We start from the raw sequence: 16,705 nt of genomic DNA, 5'->3' as shown, positions 1-16,705 counted from the left end.
CTCGGCTGCATCGACTGCATTTGAAGGCGCTGTCCTCCAGTGTTGTCTTGGTGCTGTGTTTTCGGCGAGTGCGCTTTTCTTCAGCAGCAAGCCTCAGCTTCTTTTCTCCTCTTTGTAGACCTCTGTGTAGTTCCAGCCTCCAGTGAGAGCGATCGCTTGTGATGTCCTCCCACCTCTCGACGTTCGTTTTCAGTGACTTCATGTCTCTCTTGCAAACGTCTTTGAAACAAGGATGGGGCCGCCCTTGTGCTCTCTTGCCGGAGGCCAGTTCCCCGTACAGCAGGTCTTTCGGGATCCTCCCGTCTGACATGCGGTGTACGTGGCCCAGCCAGTGGAGACGGCGTTGTTGGAGCAGGGTGAAGAGGCTGGGTATCTGGTCACGGGCCAGGATTTCATTGTTGGTGACTCGGTCAGTCCACGTGATGTCCAGGATGCGTCTCAGGCTGCGAAGGTGGAAGGCGTTGAGACGCCTCTCTTGTCTGCAGTAGAGGCTCCAGGTCTCGCTGCCGTAAAGCAGTGTGCTGATGACGCAGGCCCCGTAGACTGCAACTTTGGTGTGCGTTGTCAGCTTTCTGTTCTCCCTAGTGATTACAGTATCCCAGAGTACAATATTATAGTACTTCATGGTGCGCACTATTTAAATTTCAATACACAGTCACCACTATCCACAATGCATATTTCTGAATTTCCTCCCAGTTTAGAAAATAGTCTATGCCTTTATTCCTTCTACTAAAGTGCATGAACATACACTGTGTTCTATTTACCAGAATCAGAATCAGGTTTATTGTCACCGGCATGTGACATGAAATTTGTTAACTTCGCAGCATCAGTTCAATGCAATACATAATCTAGCAGAGAGAGAAAAAAAATAATAAATAAAATAAAACATAATAATAAACAAGTAAATCAATTATCTATATTGAATAGATTATTAAAAAATGTGCAAAAACAGAAATACCGTATATTTCAAAACTGAGGAAGTGTCCAAAGCTTCAAAGTCCATTTAGGAACTGGATGGCTGAGGGGAAGAAGCTATTACTGAATCACTGAGTGTGTGCCTTCAGGCTTCTGTATGTCCTACCTGACAGTAACAACGTGAAAAGGGCATGCCCTGGGTGCTGGAGGTCCTTAATAATGGATGCTGCCTTTCTGAGACACTGCTCCCTAAAGATGGCCTGGGTACTTTGTAGGCTAGAGCCCAAGATGGAGCTGACTAGATTTACAACCCTCTGCAGCTTCTTTCGGTCCTGTGCAGTACCCCCCTTCATACCAGACAGTGATGTAGCCTGTCAGGATGCTCTCCACGGTACAACTATAGAAGTTTTTGAGTGTATTTGTTGACATGCCAAATCGCTTCAAACTCCTGATAAAGTATAGCCACTGTCTTGCCTTCTTTATGACTACATCAATATGTTGGGACCAGGTTAGATGCTCAGAGATCTTGACACCCAGGAACTTGAAGCTGCTCACTCTCTCCACTTCTGATCCCTCTATGAGGATTGGTATGTGTTCCTTTGTCTTACCTTTCCTGATGTCCACAATCAGCTCTTTCGTCTTACTGACGTTGAGTGCCAGGTTGTTGCTGTGGCACCACTCCACTAGTTGGTATATCTCACTCCTGTACGCCCTCTCGTCACCATCTGAGATTCTACCAACAATGGGTGTATCGTCAGCAAGTTTGTAGATGGTATTTGAGCTATACCTAGCTACACAGATATACCACTTCTTTGCCCTCTCTACTAATCTGTCCAAGTCCTCAGCAGACTCACTGCTTCCTGTTGTGTTCCTAAGAACTACATGTCATGGTGGACGGGACATTTTGGGAGGGACAGGACTACCTAGAGACCAGTCAGATGGTGTTGTATCTCACAATCAAGATCAGGCCTTACCTTTTTGTGCTGCCAGTTCCCACGCGCTGGAATGTTCTGCTGTGACAGTCACCCACAGGATGGCAATCCAAAGTGGCCACATGACTGTACTGATGCCCATCAATAATGCTCAAACATTACCTAGAATAGAACAACATTACTTTGAGGCCCAGGCCAATACCATCACCAGAAACTGGACCTATTGGGCAAATTGTACCACATGAAGTATAGTATATCTCCTCACGATCTGTCCCACACTCACCCCCCTTTATTTAACACTCACATTTGTTTCATGTCCTTATGATCTGACCTACACTCATCCCCCTTTATTCAACATTCACATTTGTTTCATGTCAATCCCACTACACAAGTGCAAGGTGATTAACTGCTACTCCAGATCCGCCACAGCACAAAAAAAACGAAAGATAATAATAATAATATAAAAACACTAAGTATAAATACACATTATAGCTTGTCTACATAGACTGATTGTACGTCCATAAAGTGACTTTAGGTGACTGATGGAAAATAATAAAGTAGTGGTGGAGTTTGTGGGTGGAGGTGTTGATCAGCCTTACTACTGGAGGAAAGTAACTGTTTTTGAGTCTGGTGGTCCTGATGTAGATGTTACATAGCCTCCTGCCTGATGGAAGTGAGACAAACAGTCCATGAGTAGGGGGGGTGGGATCCTTCACGATGTTACTGGCCCCTTTCTGTACATGTGTCCTTGATGGTGCCAGTGATGTGTGGGCAGTTTTGACTGCCCGTTGTAGAGCCTTCCTGTCCATCACAGTGCTGTTTCCAAACCAAACGGTGATGCAGCTGATTAGGATGCTCTCTACTGTGCAGCGCATCTGTAGAGTGAAGTGAGTATGGATGTGCAAAGTCCAGCAGAGACTTTAGTAAGCTTCCTTCACTGTGTAGGATGTTCTCTGGGACCATGAGAGGTCGTGTGAGATGTGCACTCCCAGGAGTTGAAACGGCTGTTCCGCCAATATAAGGGGGGTCTGAGTGGGTCAAGTTCTGATGAACTCATTTTTTTATAAAAGGCCACTATATTCTCACTTTAGTCATAGAGACTTATAAAAGTACAGCACAGAAACAAGGCCCTTGGCACATCTAGTCTATGCTGAGCCATTTAAACTGCCTACTCCCATCAACCTGCACCAGGACCATAGCCCTCCATCCCTACCATCCATGTAATTATCCAAGCTTCTCATAAATACTGAAATCAAGCTCACGTGCTCTCTCATTCCCTAATAGCAGATCAAGTATCACACATTCTCTCGTTGGGACTTCTATGTACTAATTAAGAAAACTTTCCTAAACACATCTGACAAACTCTATCCTATCTAGTCCTTTTATAGTATGGGAGTATCAATCAATATGTGGAAAGTTAAAATCACCTACTATTACAACCTTGCTGATTTTGCACTCAAGGAAAACTTTTCCAACCAATTCTTCATGTATTAGATACTTCATTCAAAGTTCTTGCTTTCTCTGTTGTAAGAACAACCGTGGTTTCTCCAATCCATCTAGATGAGTGTAAAGACAAGGCTGAAGCCTTCATCATCATTTCAGACCAGAAGTATTGAATCAGTGAGCTATCCTAGCACCCTCCTAGCTGCCAATGTTCAGTCAATTTGTGGTGTCACAAAACAGTCTAGAGCACTGGATGCACCAAGCCTGTGGGAGTAGGTGATATAAGAATTGGAATTGGAATTGTCACATGTACTGAAGTACAGCAAAAAGCTTCTCTTGCATACTGCTCACACAGATCAAATCATTACACAGAGCATTGAGGCAGAGTAAGGTCATGGAACAAGTTTCTTGGGGCAGTGGCCTCAGCCCAATCACCTTCAACTGCTTCATCAATAATCCTCCTTCAATTTTAAAGTCAAATTTGGCCATGTTTTCTAACTGCAACTCCTTACCTGAATACAGCAAGACCCTGACACCAGTCATGCATGCGCTAATCACTGGCAAGTAACATTAATACTGTGGAAGGAGCAAGAAATGACCTCCTCCAACAAAGGGGAGTGCAATCACCAACCCTTCTCATTCAATACATCAACACCTGTGACCATAAATTCCACTTGATCAGCCCAATGACACGGAAACATTTCCCACCATCTGCAAGGTACAAGTCAGATGTATATGTAAAGCTTTGGCAACTCTGAAAAAAGCTAAACCCCATCCAATGATGGCCACCAGATTGTATTGTCACATTTACCACGAAAAGCTTGTCCTACCATGTGTTCATACGGATCAATTTATCACACAATGCATTGAAGTAGTACAAGGTAAAAAAAATCCCTGCTGTGGTATTGTAGACCTGTGCTTCAGACTAAGTCATGTCTCTAGCCAAACTGTTCCAGTCCAGTGACAACACTGGGAATCACTGACAACATGGGAAATTGCCCAGGTACATCTGCTTCATAGGACAAGTCCAGTGATGGAAAGCGTCATCAACAGCTGTGATCTCACAGCACATACTGATCAATAACTCACAGCACTTACTGATCAATAACTCACAACACCTACTGATCAATAACTCACAACACTTACTGATCAATAACTCACAGCACTTACTGATCAATAACTCACAGCACTTACTGATCAATAACTTGCTCCAGATTCACTGTTTTGGATTTGCCAAAGCTACTTAACTCCAGGTCCGTTCAGACCAAAGAGACAAATTCTAGAGCTAACAACTGCAGTTGACAAAATAGCAACGTGTGAGTGAGTATGGCACTGAGGCATGCTGATAAAACTGAGATCAATTAAGATCAGGAAGTGGGACTGTGCACAGGCTCCTGTCTTCATCTACATGCTGAGGCTGAGAGAGTTGAGAGCTCCAAGTTTCTAGCAGTAAAAATCACCAAGAGTTTGTCCTAGTTCAACCATGTCATTGCTATTTCCTCAGAAGCATAAAAAAAGTTGCCATGTTTCTTTGACCCTCACAAACTGTACTGATGCACCATAGAAAGCATTGTAGCTTGGCACAGCATCAGCTCTGCACGCGACAAGCAGCTGCAGAGTTGTGGACATGGTTCAGCACATCACCAGCCTTCGCTCCATGCACCCTGTCTATACTTCTCTCAATGCAGCTACCACAATCAAAGACCCCCACCCACCCCTGACAATCTCTCTTCTCCCCTCTCCCACTGGGAAGTAGATACAAAAGTCTGAAAGCACACATCACCAGGCTCAGAGATAGCTTCTACCACACTTTTATAAAATTATTGAATGTTTCCTGAGTTTGATAGATAGACTCCATCTCAATATTCACCACCTTATTGTCTACGTACTGCACTTTCTCTGTACCTGTTGTGCTTCATTCAGCATTGTTCTTGTTTTACCTTGTTCTGTCGGCGCAGTGTGTACGGGTCTGAGTGAATAGCAGGCAAGATAAGCTTTCACTGAACCTTGGCACATATGATAATAACCAGCCCAGTCTTAAGGAAGAAGACAGTTGGGGTCAGGAGTTCCACAGGACAGCGTCCTAAACCTAACCATCTTCAACTGCATCAATGAAATTCCTACAATAAGATTAGAGTGTGGATGTTCACTAATATTTGCACAATGTCCAGTTTCCAAATGAAACAACTATACCTGCTTGCAGCAGAGCTGGGTGACATTGCTAGTGTGGCTCAAAAATGGAAAGTGACATTCAGGAGCCAGACAATGACAGCGACTTGAGCCACCTACCCTCAACTATTCCCAAGCCCTTCGGCATCAATATCCTAGATCAGAAACTCATCTGGGCCAGTCACAGAAATACTGTGCTTACAAGAACAGGTCAGAGTAAGTGACTCACCCCCTGACACCCTGATGACCTTCCACCATCTACAACCCACTTGCCTACAGACCCAACAACTCAAACAGCTCCACACCATCCAGAACAAAGCAACCTACTTCTGTGTTAGCCCATCCACCACCAGTGCTGTATATGCCATGTGTAGCAACCACATAATACACCACAGTTACTCGCTCAGACCAAATCCACCACCTCTCCCACCACAGGCAGCAGGTGCATGATGTCACCACCATCCGCAGGCTCTCCTCCAATCCTACACAATCCTCATCTGGAAATATATCACAGGTTCTTCGTTGTGTCTGGGTTTAAATCCTGAAATTTCCTCAGTAAAAAGTTTATCTTGTAGAGTGGGAACATCTTTGTGGGGACGCTGGTGTTTCTGGAGGGCAGCTTACCCCAGCTCTTCAGGGGCAAAAAAAATGACGGTTTGCTTGTGACTGGAAAATGGAGCTGTCCTGGGTAAATTCCATTGTATATTACAGCACAAGCAGGAGACCGTTGGCCCACTGTGATGGGGTCATCTACACAGCCCCAGCTCTACACAGGTTATGTCTTTGAACCTGCGACCCATCATCTTTCATAGGTGAACTTAGAATCGAACCTGCACTCTTCACTTCATATCCTCACACTGAACCAGAAAACTTTAAACCCTAAGCAACAGGAACAAGGCCAGGCCATTCAATTCCTCCAGTAGAAACTCCTCTGATCTCACCCTGGTCTCAGATCCAATGTCCCACCCACTGCCCAGAGCCCTCGAACAAGATGAACATACGCAACGACTGCTTCCACAGTTCTCTGAGGGAAGAACCTTTAGCTCATCTATGCGTGACATGGGCCATACTTTATTTGAGACGAGGTCATTCAGTCCCTAGTAACATCACAGGGTGTTATGGAACAGTCGTTACACTATGCTCTGAGATCAGTGCTGAAGGAATTACTTTCTGGAAATAAACCAATGGTCAGGTGAAGATGGTATGTTTGAGCTACACACACACACACACACACACACAGTGCTAGAGGAACTCAGCAGGTCAGGTAGAATCTATGAAGGGAAATGAACTGCCGGTGTCTTGGGCCAAGATTCTTCATCAGGACTGGAAAGGAAGGGGCAGAAGCCAAAACAAAACTGTGACAGCTTTACTGTCACCCCTCCCCTCAGATACCTATGTTCCAGTGGGATCCGCCTGAGGATGACTACGGTTTGACTGAGGCGGTAGGATCTAACTCTAGAATCTGTAGTGACCTCTGGAATTTAACCTACTTGATCATAAGACCATAAGATCATAAGACAAAGGAGCAGAAGTCAGCCATTCGGCCCATCGAGTCTGCTCCGCCATTTTATCATGAGCTGATCCAATCTCCCATTTAGTCCCACTTCCCCGCCTTCTCACCATAACCTTTGATGCCCTGGCTACTCAGATACCTATCAATCTCTGCCTTAAATACACCCAATGACTTGACCCCCACTACTGCCCATGGCAACAAATTTCATAGATTCACCACCCTCTGGCTAAAAAAAAATTCTTTGCATCCCTGTTCGGAATGGGCACCCTTCAATCCTTAAGTCATGCCCTCTCGTACTAGACTCCCCCAATGTGGGAAACAACTTTGCCACATCCACTCTGTCCATACCTTTCAACATTCGAAATGTTTCTATGAGATCCCCCCTCATTCGTCTAAACTCCAAGGAATACAGTCCAAGAGCGGTCAAACGTTCCTCATATGTTAACCCTCTCATTCCCGGAATCATTCTAGTGAATCTTCCCTGAACCCTCTCCAACGTCATCACATCCTTTCTTAAATAAGGAGCCCAAAACTACACACAGTACTCCAAGTGAGGCCTTACTAGTGCCTTATAGAGCCTCAACATCACATCCCAGCTCCTATACTCTATTCCTCTAGAAATGAATGCCAACATAAATTCGCCTTCTTCACCACCGACTCAACCTGGAGGTGAACCTTAAGGGTATCCTGTACGAGGACTCCCAAGTCCCGTTGCATCTCAGAACTTTGAATTCTCTCCTCATTTAAATAGTATTCTGCCCATTTATTTCTTCTACCAAAGTGCATAACCATACACTTTCTAACATTATATTTCATTTGCCACATCTTTGCCCATTCTCCCAATCTATCCAAGTCTCTCCGCAGACTTTCTGTTTCCTCAGCACCACCAGCCCCTCCACCTATCTTTGAATCATCAGCAAACTTAGCCACAAAGCCATCTATTCCACAATCCAAATCGTTGATGTACAATGTAGAACGAAGTGGCCCCAACACGGACCCCTGTGGAACACCACTGGTAATCTGCAACCAACCAGAATGGGATCCCTTTATTCCCACTCTCTGTTTCTTGTCAATCAGTCAACACTCTATCCAGATATGTAACTTACCCGTAATTCCATGGGCTCTTATCTTGTTTAGCAGCCTCATGTGAGTCACCTTGTCAAAATCCAAATACACAACATCCACTGTATCTCCCTTGTCTAGCCTACTTGTAATTTCCTCAAAAAACTGCAATAGGTTTGTCAGGCAGGTTTTTCCTTTAAGGAACCCATGCTGAGTTCTGCCTCTCTTGTCATATGCGTCCAGGTACTCCGTAACCTCATCCTTGACGATCGACTCCAACTTCCCAACCACCAATGTCAAGCTATCAGGTCTATAATTTCCTTTTTGCTTCCTTGCCCCCTTCTTAGATAGCGGAGTGACATTTGCAATCTTCCAGTCCTCCAGAACCATGCCAGAATCTATTGGCTTTTGAAAGATCATCGTAAATGCCTCCACAATCTCCACAGCTACTTCCTTCAGAACACGAGAGTGCATATCATCTGGTCCGGGAGATTTATCTACCCTTAGCCGATTCAGCTTCCTGAGTACTTTCTCTGTTGTAATTGTGACTGCGCACACTTCTCTTCCCTGCCACCCTTGAGTGTCCGGAATACTGCTGATGTTGTTCAGTGAAGACTGATGCAAAATACTCATTCAGTTCCTTCACCATCTCCTTATCTCCCATTATAATTTCTCCAGCATCATTTTCTATCCGTCCTATATCTACTCTCACCTGTCTTTTACTCTTTATATACTTGAAAAAGCTTTTAGTATCCTCTTTGATATTACTTGCTAGCTTCCTTTTATAGTTAATCTTTTCCCTCCTAATGACCTTCTTAGTTTCCTTTTGTAAGGTTTTAAAAACTTCCCAATCCTCTGTCTTCCCACTAATTTTTGCTTCCTTGTATGCCCTCTCCTTTGCTTTAACTTTGGCTTTGACTTCGTCTTGTCAGCCACGGTTGCATCCTTTTTCCATTCAAAAATTTCTTCTTTTTTGGAATATACCTGTCTTGCACCTTCCTCACTTCTCGCATAAACTCCAGCCACTGCTGCTCTGCCGTCTTTCCCACCAGTGTCCCTTTCCAGTCAACTTTCCAGCCAGTTCCTCTCTCATGCCACTGTAATTTCCTTTACTCCACTGAAATACCGACACATTGGATTTCGGCTTCTCTTTCTCAAATTTCACAGTGAACCCAATCATGTTATGATCACTGCCTCCTAAGGGATCCTTCACCTCAATCTCTCTAATCACCTCCGGTTCATTACACAATACCCAATCCAGTACAGCCGATCCCCGGAGGGTTCAACAACAAGCTGTTCTAAAAAGCCATCTCGTAGACATTCTACAAATTCTCTCTCTTGAGATCCAGTGCCGACTTGATTTTTCCAATCCACTCGCATGTTAAAATCCCCTACAATTATCATAACACTGACCTTCTGACAAGCCTTTTCTATTTCCTGTTGTAATTTGTAGTCCACATTACTGCAGCTGTTTGGAGGCCTGTATCATCAGGGTCCTTTTACCCCTGCAATTTCTTAGCTCAACCCAGAAAGATTCTGCACCTTCCGATCCTGTATCACCTCTTTGTAATGATTTAATGTCATTTCTTACCAATAAAGCCATGCCTCCCCCTCTGCCTACCTTCCTATCCTTCCGATACACCGTGTATCCTTGGATGTTCAGCTCCCAGAGACATGCATCCTTTAGCCACGTTTCAGTGATGGCCACAATATTATACCTGCCAATCTGTAGCTGTACGACAGGATTATCCACCTTATTCCTTATGCCAGCGGTCCCCCCCCCCTCTCATAAGGACCCCTGCCTTATGCTGCATGGTGATAATCACTCCTGATCCTTTTGATGGGGCAGATATGATTGCAATTATCTCCATCTCCCTGATCAGGGAACTGCTATCTCATCACATTGATCACTCCTAATGGCAAAGGTGAGACCTCTGACTGGGAGATTGCTATCTAATTGCAGTGTTAGGAAATATCTGATCACAGCCAACACATCAAATCAGTGACCACTGAGTGATTTCTTGGAGGATCAGCCTGATGATCATGTTCGTTAATTGTTGACAATGTCGGGATCTATCTGTTCATGGTGGTGGGATTTGCTCGTCAGATTCCAGTCTTGGCAGATGGTCCCAACGGATTGATTTACTGGTGCCATCGACACGTTTTCACAGTTGTTCCTGGCACCAATCCAGAAGCTGAAGGCAAAAGGGAGAGAGCAACCTCACCCTCCCAGTTTCACCATGATAACACGGCCACACGTGAACAACATAAACCTCAAAACCTATCTCCCTTGTATCTGTGTATCTGTTTTGTGGATCGGCATTACAACAAGGCAGGAAAGATAATCTAAACTGTGAGGAGACAGTCTCTCACCCATTCAGTAGTGTGAGCTTCACAATGCTACAGAAAAGCCTGGTTTGTGGCAGAGCAAAAGTTCACCAAGTCTCCCTGGACATCAATCTGACCGGAGCTCAAACATACCATCTTCACCTGACCATTGGCTTATTTCCAGGAAGTAATTCCTTCAGTACTGATCTCAGAGCATAGTGTAAGCTCGAACTGCTCCTCGGTGGCCTGTCCTCACTGGCTACACTCTGCCATGTGAAAGCAGCAAACACCACACAGCAGCTTTACAGAACTTGGCAGCTTAAACAAGGTCCTGAACATTAGTCTATGGTGTAAAACTCCTTATATAGACCATCCATACCAAGGTGTGAGCATGCCACACACACACACACACACACACACACACAGTGCAGGAGTGCAGGAGAAACTCAGCAAGGTCAGGTAGAATCTATGAAGGGAAATGAACTGCTGGTGTCTCCGGCCAAGATTCTTCATCAGGACTGGAAAGGAGGGGGCAGAAGCCAAAATATTGAACATGAATTGTTCATTCTCCTCTGTAGATGCTGCATGACCCACTGAGTTCGTCTAGCAATTTGTGTGGGCTGCTCAAGTATTCCAGCATCTGTACTACCTTTGGCATCTGCACACACACAAACAGCTTCAAAAAACTGTTATAGGACTTTTTTGCCCCACTGGGGTTTCAATTCTATTAGAAAGGACAATAATAAAACCAAACAGGCATTTATGCTTGTTTGGGGAAAATGGGGAAGACTGCAAAATAAGGGTGTACTCCATCACAGTGGGCCAGGAATTCCCAGGAGTCAGTGGGGAATTGCATTTTCCAAGGAATCTTTGATTACATGATGAATCAATTATTTCTACACCATCCCAAATTGCTGTTAAACTCTTTTCCAATTTTAAAACAGTGGTTCATTTCACTTAGGTAAAAAATAAAGTCTCCCTCCTGGCATACTGTCCAGAAAGCAAACATGCCAACAATCCTATGATGAGGATTCTCAGGCCCATAACATCCCCATTTTCTCTGAGACGTTCAGTGCTTGGTATCAGATCCTGACTCGTGGAGAGTTGGCAGCTGTCCTAGTCTGCACCGCAATGAAGCTATTTGTGCCAAGCCTATGAGAGAGATGAAGCATTTGTAGACAAGCTTGAGGTTAAACATTGAGGAGGTGACCTCTGCAGAGTATCAGCTCAAAGTAACTTGGCAGCCACAGTTGTTTCCTTTGGCTCCTGCTATCGGTAACTTCTATTAAATCCAAAACCAAGTGTGGAGCTGGAAAGAAGTGGAGCATCTTAAGGATTGGCTGGAGGAGGAATAAAGGAAGGGTAAGAAAGAAAGGAGGAGAGAAGATAAAATGGCTCTTCCGGTAAGATAGCGGTGCCTTTGATCACAGCTGCTTCTATGCGGTTAACAAAGGGTGCTACTGGCCTTTTTAAATGTATTTTTTATGATCGCGAGATCCTGCTGGACATTAAGAACTAAAAGTTCTGCGGGTTTACCACATCAGCCAGTTGCTCATTGGTGGAGAAACTGAATGACCTAGACTTGGTGCAGATTGTGATGCTGCTTGCATCAGAGAGGTTTTGGAGGAGTCAGTGTGCAAAGGAGGCATGTAATCTAAGAGTGAGTGACCGTCTTAGTTGCTTTTCTTGCATGTCCAAGATCTTTTTGGATATTGTTAATCTGCAATTCCTCAAGCCTGACTCACTACTTTCTTGGAAAACAGCAGGGTGGATGGCAGGGGAGCTGCATGGCCTTGGTTGTAGCAAGGACTAGTCCTCAAGCCGTGGTGTTGCCTGTTTGCAGCCGCCAGGAGAGAGGCATCAGAGCCAGTGCATTCCACAGGGGCTGCTGTGGCGTGGTGTCCAGGCTGGAGTTGGTGCAGCTCCTCGCATTCGCTCAGTAGAAGACAAGCTAGATTGTGGTTGAATGCAGATTTCTGCAGTACATGTGGCCTCAAGATCTCGACAATCTTTTTCGTGGCTGTATTTTACTGATATCTTACATGTGCTTGCTGTCTTCTATGTGCTATGTGCACTTTGTGCTGTGTATGCCTGTTAGTACTGTGTTTTGCACCTTGGCCCCAGAGTAATGCTCTCTCGTTTAGCTGTATTTATGAATGGCTGAATGATAATTAAACAAACTGAGTGGATGAGAGACAGAAAATGGAAGAAGGGAGCAGGAAGAATGGGGAGTGTGGAAGAGACAGAAAGATGAACGGGGAGGGGTGAGGTGAGGAAGGCAGAAGAAGGGGTGTGGTTGATAGCAGAGGTAGCTCTATACTATGCCACTGCTGAGTGAATAAATGTGATTTTCACTGGTGAATGTATCCACAGCAGGAAATGACGCAGTGAACCGGCCACTTTCAGTTTTACATGCCAGACCTTGGTTTTACACCGACTTCCATCCACTCTGTCCTGGACCCTGCCCGGGTGTGGGATTTGGATGATGACAGGCTTCACCCAGCTTGAGGTCTAGGACAGCAGGTGGGGGAGGCCAATCTTATGCCATCAGTCAGCAGGACTGGCAGTATTTTCCAGCCTTTTGTTGGAGTGGAGACCCTGAGCTCCAGTCCATAATCAGCTGGAGATGAGCGGGATCATTGGTCTCTGCTACTAGTAAGCCAATCATTGCACAAGATCCATCAGCTCCTTTGCTGGTGCTAGGGAGTCAGGGTTACTGGTGAACCCGCCCCAGTACAGGCAGCCATTCACTTGTACACTGCATGCTTTAAGTACGCCATGCAAATACATGCAAAAAAAGCTGTATGCTCCACACAGCGTGCCAGGTTCCTCTGACACTTAGGTAAGGGTGAGAAGTGGGGAAGACAGATGGAGACTACCAGACACCCACTGCAACTTCAGACCATGTACAGCACTTCAACGTCTGTTTACAGAATGGAACTGAATTGAGCATAAGGTCCTAGGTGCACTAAGGTAAGAGGCTGGCCTTTTGGCCATCTAGTCTATGACAGCCCAGTCTTCTGCCTAGTTCTGTCTACCTGCACTCAGAGCCTATCTCTCCATACCTCTCTAACCATGTACCTATTCAAACTTCTCACGTGACCGGCAACAATGAATAAAGAATTGAATTGAGTCAGGTTTTAAACATTTATTAAACTCTGCTCAATATATTAAAAAAATGAAAAACTTAACCGGAAGTAAACTGCTATGCGGCCATTTACCACTCGCCACTCAGTACTAGTTCTTAAAACTATAAATGCAAAAACAGTTTTTAAAGCGGTAAATTCAAACACAGTTCTTAGAATGGTAAATTTTAAATTCCAAGAGATTTATACAGTCAATTAGGAGAGACTTCCCTGAAGTAAAAAATTCCTCGAAGACACGACGTCATGCCAGTCCCAGCCAGATCCTGCCTTGTCCGCAGGATTCACGATGACGGAAGTTAAACGGTTTAAAGGCACTGACCTTTTTCCTCTGTGTACTAGATCCTGCACAGCCTTTTCTGCCACTTTTAGCCGAGGCTATCTCATGCAAATCACTCTTTCTTGAATGAATTCAATAATGGTCGATCCTTTTCAATGGTCGAACGACTCCTTCAGGTTCCTGTCTTCACTCTCCAATATTACTGAAGAGATACGTCAACAAACCTGGCAGCAATTGATTAAACTGCTGGTCCAGCACTTTTGTACCTTACAATAGAACGCAAAACTCCAGTTTAAATCGAAACTGCGTCATAAAGCAAATACGCAGCAGAGCGGAGTATCTGGCTAACGTTCTAATTGGAAAACTAACTGCGTCACCCCAGGGGTCCCCTTTTATACCCGTGGTGAACATGTCATCACGTGACCTCACATCGGCGGGAAAATTACATCAGGTGGTCTCCAAAAGACCGTTACATCATCACAAGATATCCATGAGGTATGTAACAAATGTTACATACAATAGGACTTGCAACTCCTTTGCTTGCATCTTCGGAAACAGCTCTACTACCTTCTATACATTGGTGAGACCCGACGCAGGCTGGGAGACTGTTTCGCTGAACACCTACGCTCTGTCCGCCAGATAAAGCAAGATCTCCCAGTGGCCACACATCTTAATTCTACATCCCGTTCCCATTCTGATATGTCTATCCACGGCCTCCCCTACTGTAAAGATAAAGCCACACTCAGGTTGGAGAAACAACATCTTATATTCCGTCTGGGTAGCCTCCAACCTGATGGCATGAATATTGACTTATCTAACGTCCATTAATGCCCCTCCTCTCCTTCACACCCCATCCCTTATTTATTTATTTTATATATTTTTCCCCTTTTTTTTCTCTCTCTTTTTTCTCCCTCTGTCCCTCTCACTATAACCCCTTGCCTGCTCTCCACCCTCTGGGCTCCCCTTCCGCTTTCTCTTTCTCCCCAGGCTTCCCATCCCACAACCCTTTCCCTTCTCCAGCTCTTAGATCCACACCCCCCCCCCCGCTGTCTTCTCCTATCATTTCGGATCTCCCCCTACCCCTTCCACTTTCAAATCTCTTACTATCTCTTCTTTCAGTTAGTCCTAATGAAGGGTCTCAGCCCGAAACATCGACTGTACTTCTTCCTATAGATGCTGCCGGGCCTGTTGCGTTCACCAGTATTTTTTGTGTGTGTTGTTTCTATTTCCATCTTTATTATCTTTATTTTTCCCTTTCAGAGTTCTTTTGAAGACCCTGACCTGGTGTTACACGCTGACTTCGGTTCTTTGGAGGAATGGGACCGGTTCTCGGGGTTTCAGGACCGGCCATTGTTTGTCTCGCCAATGGATAGGCCTGAGAGGAGCCTAATGTTTGGAAGCCTAAGATCTTAGGGCTCTGGAGACGGGCTGATAGAGGGCCGGTGTCACAGCAGGAGACTCGTGTGTCGTCAAGAAGGCTGGAAAGTCTTCTGCTGTGGGCCTGAAGACCCGAGATCTTTGCAATCTTCAGTGGCGGCGCTAAGGTGGTGCTAGCTGGTGCTATAGCCTCAGCAGAAATTGCAATAGCACCAGCGTAACACCACCAAGAAATTAACTGAAATTTCACATGCAATTTGCAGCTGCTTTGTTTTCTCTGTATAGTTTTGAATACAGCTTGTTTCTCCAGTTGATCTAGTGAAACAGCGCCCCCAATTACCATAGCACCCACGCAGCAATAAAGTTATAAACTCTGTCAGATCCACTCTACACTTCTGCTTATTTGTTCGTTGTCAATGACTTGCCGTTGCTGTCCTCAGATCAGTTAAACTGACCTAAGATCTCTTAAGGTGGTGATGTCACTCACTGTCACTCACGTGAGAGATTGATGTATACATCCAGGCGCAGATCCCCGGTCTCGCGAGACTAACCGATGCCACACACACACACATTGTGCTCTTACAAGCTAGCGCCGGCCTGGCACATGCATTATTTTGGAGGCGTGAAAAATGGATCGATTTTCAGTGAGAAAATGACCTCATCCAGAGGAATCAGCGGTGTCTCAGCCTGAGCATGTCTTAATTGAAAGTGACAGGCAGAAAGAAGTAAGTGGGGATGAGGACGACAGCAGTTCATCGAAGGAGTGCGAGGGTGAAGTAGACGAACAAGAAATGGAGTGGGATTCGGAAGAGAACGTGGATGAAGCTGCTCTTAGTGCTTGTGGGAATACTGTTAGCGATGTTAGCCAGCAGCCTGAGGAAGGACCCCATCGGCCAGCATTGAGAAAGTACCCTTCACTGCTCGCAACAAGTTTGGCAATCAGCAAAGGAGTTTTATTCGTGGCTGGTTTGACTGACTGGAATATTCGATCACGAAAGATGCTGCATTCTGCTTCGCATGCAGGCATTTCCTGTATGGAGGAAATGGGTTCCATTCTGAGTCTACCTTCACTGTCACCAGTTACCGCATCTGGCGGAAAGCTACAACAGCTTTCAAAACCCACCATGTAAGTGCAGCTCATAAGTTTGCTATGGAGGCATGGCTCGAATTCAGACTGAGAAAACAAGACGGTTCAAGATTGAGAAATATGCTTGACAAAGGACATGCAAAGTTTGTCCAAGAAAATCGTGAGTATATGAGAGGTTGAGTCTCCAGCAAGGACAGACAGTGAATGACACAGTGATACTCACGACACACTGAAGGAGCTCAGCAGGTCGGGCAGCATCCGTGGAAAAGATCTGTCGACGTTTCGGGCCGACCTGCTGAGCATGTTGTGAGTATTGCTTTGACCCCAGCACCCGCAGATTATTTTGTGTTTACGAATGACACAGTGGAATTTCTAGCTCCGATGAGACCCTACCGCGATACATTTATAGATTTATAGAAACTAATCTGCATATCACTGACTCTACCTGTGACATCT

At 45.1% G+C, this 16,705-nt stretch overlaps 1 protein-coding gene across 1 annotated transcript in view; it reads right to left on the bottom strand.

Annotated features, from left to right (window-relative positions):
* The window catches only part of col16a1 (collagen, type XVI, alpha 1), a 414,952-nt gene that overhangs the window by 378,989 nt on the left and 19,258 nt on the right, over positions 1-16,705 (bottom strand). The window contains exon 4 of the mRNA XM_063033604.1: positions 1,890-2,009. Within this exon, the coding sequence (XP_062889674.1) occupies positions 1,890-1,989 (100 nt within the window). The 5' untranslated portion in view covers positions 1,990-2,009. The remainder of the gene's footprint in view (positions 1-1,889; positions 2,010-16,705) is intronic.

The sequence above is a fragment of the Mobula hypostoma genome, chromosome 26 (genome assembly GCF_963921235.1).
Source record: "Mobula hypostoma chromosome 26, sMobHyp1.1, whole genome shotgun sequence".
NCBI classification, from domain to species: domain Eukaryota; kingdom Metazoa; phylum Chordata; class Chondrichthyes; order Myliobatiformes; family Myliobatidae; genus Mobula; species Mobula hypostoma.
The sequence above is the reverse complement of the archived record's forward strand: the minus strand, read 5'-3'. Positions and strand labels throughout refer to the sequence as shown.